This window comes from Nicotiana attenuata, unplaced genomic scaffold (assembly GCF_001879085.1).
Source record: "Nicotiana attenuata strain UT unplaced genomic scaffold, NIATTr2, whole genome shotgun sequence".
Classification (NCBI taxonomy): Eukaryota; Viridiplantae; Streptophyta; class Magnoliopsida; order Solanales; family Solanaceae; genus Nicotiana; species Nicotiana attenuata.
In genome coordinates, this window is record NW_017675139.1 from 27,702 (window position 1) to 33,492 (window position 5,791).

The 5,791-nt window shown below is 41.6% G+C and overlaps 1 protein-coding gene across 1 annotated transcript; it reads right to left on the bottom strand.

The window, feature by feature from the left end:
* Window positions 1–659: 659 nt before the first annotated feature.
* On the bottom strand, window positions 660–3,719 carry LOC109219719. The gene is made up of 2 exons (XM_019384192.1): window positions 3,590–3,719; window positions 660–1,231 (listed from the first exon to the last, which is right to left on the bottom strand). The coding sequence occupies exons 1-2, from the start codon at window positions 3,717–3,719 to the stop codon at window positions 660–662; spliced, it is 702 nt and encodes a 233-aa protein (XP_019239737.1).
* Between the last annotated feature and the right edge of the window lie 2,072 nt (window positions 3,720–5,791).

A 5,791-nucleotide genomic window follows, 5' to 3' on the forward strand; every position in this document is an offset into this window, starting at 1 on the left:
ACATTATGTTGAACAGGAAGAAGGGATTCAGAAAAACCAATATCGAGTTTCAATTTATATAAACAATCACTAAGACTATCAGAACCATAAAAAACAGCATTCTTATATAAATTCATTTCCAAACTTTGAATCAAATCCAGAAACATCAAGTCTTGAAAGAGAAATCAAATTCTTAGAAACTGAAGATACATAAGGAGTCTATAATAGATCAAGGTGACATCCAGTCTCCATGATCAAACGATAAGTCCCTATGCCTTCAATTGGAGCCTTCATGCGATTTTCCATGAACAAAAGATCCTTATTTGGTTTTGTAGTTTGGATCATAAGGAATCCCTGCAACGTAGTAGATAAGTTGCACCAGAATCAAGCCAACAAGTATTATTAGGAACTTCTACTAATTTTGATTCGAAACATACAAAAGCACTAACTGTACCTTTCTTTTCGAACCAAGCTTTATGTTTCAGGCAATCTTTCTGATAGTGTCCTTCCTTGTCACAGAAACGACATGTGTCTGCCTTATGTTCCTTGTTAGCATCCTGTGGAGATTTAGCAGGTGCTTTCTTCTTCTTGCACTTGTTGGCCTTCACTTTAAGTCCTTTACCAGCTCCTTGACCCATGAGGTTAATTGAATGACTCCCTTGTTTCATAAGTTTTAACTCCTACTGGGTAAGCATACTGGACAATTCACTAATATTCCACTTATCCTTATTAGTGTTATAGTTAATTTGAAAAGGTCCATACTCACGAGGCAACAAGTTCAGAATAAACTGAACCAAGGAGTCATCAACTTTCATCCCCAAGGTCTGAAGTCTTGCTGCAATGTTAGTCATCTCGATGATATGATTTTGCATACTATGCGACCCATCAAACTTCATGGTCGTGAGTTCAACCATTAGTGTACCAGCGAGAGACTTATCTGCGACACAAAAACGTTCTTCCACAAACTTAAGGTATTCCCTGGAACTTTCTGTTTGTGGAATAGTACTCTTAATATTGTTGGCAATAATCATTCGCATAAACATAAGGCTCATCCTGTTAGAGCATTCCCATGCTTTATGGAAAGACTTCTCATACGCACTGCTCGATTCAGTAATGGCAGCGGGCTTATCATTCAGCAGAGCCAAGTCAAGATCCATCACACCTAAGTGGAACTGGACTTGTTCATGCCATTTAGAGAAATTCAATCCATTGAACATAGTAATAGATGAAGCATTCGAATGAAGAGGAATAGCTGCAAAATAGATAATACATGCTCACAAATCAGTATGGATACAGCAAAATAGTTAAAGCATCTCGCAGTTCTCCTTTGGGTAAATACTACGACACACTATCATAAGTTAAATACCATTTAGTCTTTAATAAGCAATTGAATATTTTAACCAAATATATATGAAATCTTTGGACAGACAATATATATTTGATTAAAGAATATTAATTTACCTCATCATATTCACTATTTATAGAATAATGGATCCATCTTTGGGTAAATCCTTAAGTTCTAGCAATAGTGAAAATTAATTTATCCACTTATATTCAATTATAGGCATTTTATTAATTTCACGGGTAAATTATAATTTTATTGTCATGACCCAAACCCCGCTCCGGTCGTGATGGCGCCTCTCGTGAAGACAAGGCCAGCCAGACCATTACCGAACACCTCTTATAAGAAATTAAACAGTTCATAAGCAGTTTAAATATGATTTAATGACATTAATTAGCGCAAGTACAACCCAACACAGCCCTAATCGGGGTGTCACAAGTCACAAGCATCTATTAGAGTGTAAATACAACTACAAGGTCTAAAAGTACACTTAACAGGAATAATGAACAAAAGGGAGAAAAACGATGCTGCGAACGCTGGCAGTCACCTCGCTAAACCCTATATCTCAGCCTCCGATCAGCCAAAACCCGCTACCGGGTGAATAAATACCTGCATCTGCACACGAAGTGCAGGGAATAAAGTGAGTACTCCAACTCAGTGAGTAATAAAGGAAAATAATAACTGAGTAGTAAGAAATCACGCAAGGCAAACCATCATGCTGTACAGAGCAGTGTAAAACCCTTTGAGAAAAAAAACAATGAAGCTGTGAAATCTTTAGAAATATCTTAGCTCAGTTTAAACCTCTTTTGAAAATGACTTCTTCAACGATTATGCAGTGATTGCAAAACAGTTAGTGCCGATAAGCACAGAAAATTCGCCCCTCGGGCACAAATACCACGGTATAACAGGTAAAATGACAAGTAACTACAAAAGATGAACACATAAAAGCTTGCCCCTCGAGCAATATCTCAGAACAGTACCAGCCCCTCGGGCTACCTCACCATCACTCGTATCAGCCCCTCGGGCTCACTCTCAGAATAGTATCAGCCCCTCGGGCTACCTCACGGTCACTCGTATCAGCCCCTCGGGCTCACTCTCAGAACAATGGGTACCCGCGCTCACTGTGGGTGTGCAGACTCCGGAGGGGCCCCTAACGACCCAAGCGCTATATCAATCCACCTCATGGCCTCATCACTCGGCACTCGGCATCACATCACTCGGCACTCGGCCTCACATCACTCAAGCCACTTCGTGGCATATAAATGTATCTCAGTCCCTCGGCCTCATATCACTCAGCATATCCTCACATATGGCCCTCGGCCTCACTCAGTCCGAAAGTCATCACAAGCCCCTCGGGCATTAGTAAAATAGTAGTTCTCAGCCCAAAGCATCATTTAGAAATATCATTTAAGTTTCAAATATGAGTAAAAGTGGCTGAGTTTGTAAAACAGTAGATATCAACAGGACTGAGTTCAAGTAATAGATCAAAATAGTGAGGAAATAGTGATAAAAATCCCCGAAGGGTTCAAATAATTAGCACGAAGCCCAAATATGGCAATCAGCCCAAATCATGGCGATAACAAATAAGTTTCAGTCAAATACGCGGTAAAATCATCAATCGGGACGGACCAAGTCACAATCCCCAGTAGTAAAAGACCCCACACTCATCATCCAGCGCGTGTCTCACCTCAATATAGCACTACGATGTGCAATCAGGGGTTTCAAACCCTCAGGATATCATTTACAATCATTACTCACCTCGAACCGGCGAAATCTCTAGCTCGCAACGCCTTTGCCCCTTAAATCGGCCTCCACGAGCGTCAAATCTATCCAAAATCAGAACGAATACATCATAATATGCTAAGGGAACAAAGCCCAAGCGAAAATAATCGAAAAATATCAAAAATCCCGAAATTAGCAAAAACCGATCCCCGGGCCAACTTCTCGAAACTCAGAAATTTTCACATCAACGGATTCCTTATCCTTCCACGAGTCCATACATATCAAAAACTCTCAAATCCGACCTCAAATGGCCTTTCAAATCCCAATTTAAAATCTCAAAATCCCAAGCCCTAGTTCTTCCACTTTTAGTTAAATTTCCATGAATTTCTAGGTTAATTTCACAATATAATCACGTTTTGGTTCATAGAACTTACCTCCAATCAATCCTCCTCGAATCCCTCTTCAATTTCTCCCAAAGAGCTCTCAAGATACTCAACAATGGTGGAAAAATGACTAAACTCGCAGATGAAATGTTTATAAACTCACTGCCCAGCTCCTGCAATTCCTTATACGCGATAGCGACCAAGGTCCCGCGATCGCGAAGCACAAAAACCCGGCCTCTCAAAATAACTCTACGCGAATGCGTTAAGAGCCCTGAGAACGCGATGTTGTCCATTCTCAAAGCTATGCGAACGCGTCACATTATACGCGAACGCGAAGGGCAATAACACAGGACCCCCAAACTCTTATACGCGAACGCGAAATACCTTGTGCGAACGCGAAACACCACCAACTAATACTCCGCGATCGCGAACACTCAAACGCAAATGCAGAGAACAGAATTCCTGCCTCCCAAATTGCTTCTACGCGATCGCGACACCACACCCGCGATCGCGAAGCACAAACACTCTGCAACATCAAGACAGCAGAATCTGCAACTCCAAAATGCCAAGATTGGTCCGATCGACCACCCGAAACTCACCCGAGGCCCCCGAGACCTCAACCAAAAGTACCAACCCATCCTAAAACCTCATTCAAACTTGTTCCAATCATCAAAACACCTCACACAACACCAAAACCATCAATTCACATCGAATTCAAGCTTAAGTTTTCCAAAAACTTCCGAAACACGCTTTTGATCTAAAATCCAACCAAACCACGTCCGAATGACCTGAAATTTTGCACACACATCCCAAATCACATAACGAAGCTACAGCAACTCTCGGAATTCTATTCCGACCCTCAGATCAAAATCTCACCTATCAACCGGAAATCGCCAAGATACTAACTTTGCCAATTCAAGCCAAATTTCACATCGGACCTCCAAAACCAATTCCGATCACACTCCCAGGTCATAAATCACCCCAAAAACCTAACCAAATCATAAAAGTTCCGATTCGAGCTCATATACCAATAAGTCAACTCTTGGTCAAACCTTTCAAATTCAAAGCTTTCAACTGAGACTGTTCTTTCAAATTCATCCGATTTTCGAGAAACCAAAACCAACGATTTACATCAGTCATAACACATCATACGGGGCAATGCCCGAGAACTGGCGATCAGAGTGCAAAAGCTCAAAACGACCGGTCGGGTCGTTACATCCTCCCCCACTTAAACACACGTTCGTCCTCGAACGTACCTGGAGTTATTCTAAAAGCCAACCAATCTCTAAATAACCTTACCATGCATATACCCGGGGGTGATCCCACGTCACCCTATCTCATATAGGTCCGATAACACATAGAAACTGAAATTACACAACCCAATCTAGCGCCTGAATCATAGAACCACACTTTCACTCCTGGAACCATCAATGTGATCAAAACCTCAAAACTAATAGCCCATTCCTGCAACCTCAGGTGCAATTATATGATATACCACATAGCTCAAACACATGCAACGATAACTTCCATTCGCAGCAGCTGGCCACGGCAACCAAACACCGATAGAGAACCTGTTATCAGCTAAAGTCTCATTCCAACACTTCCATATACTGCCAACGATAATTGAAACACGCAATAAACCATATCCATTCCTCAGATCAACCATTCATGAGGTCGTTTCTCCTCTGGCGATTACCATAGCAAATTTTGAACCGAACCTCGATATTTACCCATCAAACATGCTGAAATCGAATCTGTTTGTATTTATTAATGATCCCTACGATCTCTTCTGACCAAAAACACCACCCTGGTGACATGACACATCAATACGGGCCTAAGCCACAACTTGCATAACTACGTGCACCAATAAGCAACCGTCCGAACATACTCAAATCATGAAAATTACTCAATTGAAAGATTTGTACCTCAAGCTCGCCGGTACCATCACAACACAAGGCTGAGAACCCGTCTTACATCATAGAATAGAACACACGAATCTAACCCGCAAGGTCATAGCTTCGCGGCAATGCGCGATCCTATCCAAACACTGCTTCACATGGGACACCTCAAGTCACTATGCTCGAAATTGACAACCACGCACAATTTGATGTCTGGAACCAAAACAAATCATTATACCCACGGTGAACAAGTAACACATACTACACAAACCCGATAGGACATAACCGATACGCCATCCACCGAGCAATACCCAATTACTCTTTCCGCTCGACTTCCACTATGAACCTCCAATAGAACCGCACCATATGTGCCCATAACCAACAAATCGTAACGTCTCACAACACAGAAAGGCCACTTATAGATCTCCTAGATCACTAGCAATCTCAATAACGATCGAATCAACCTA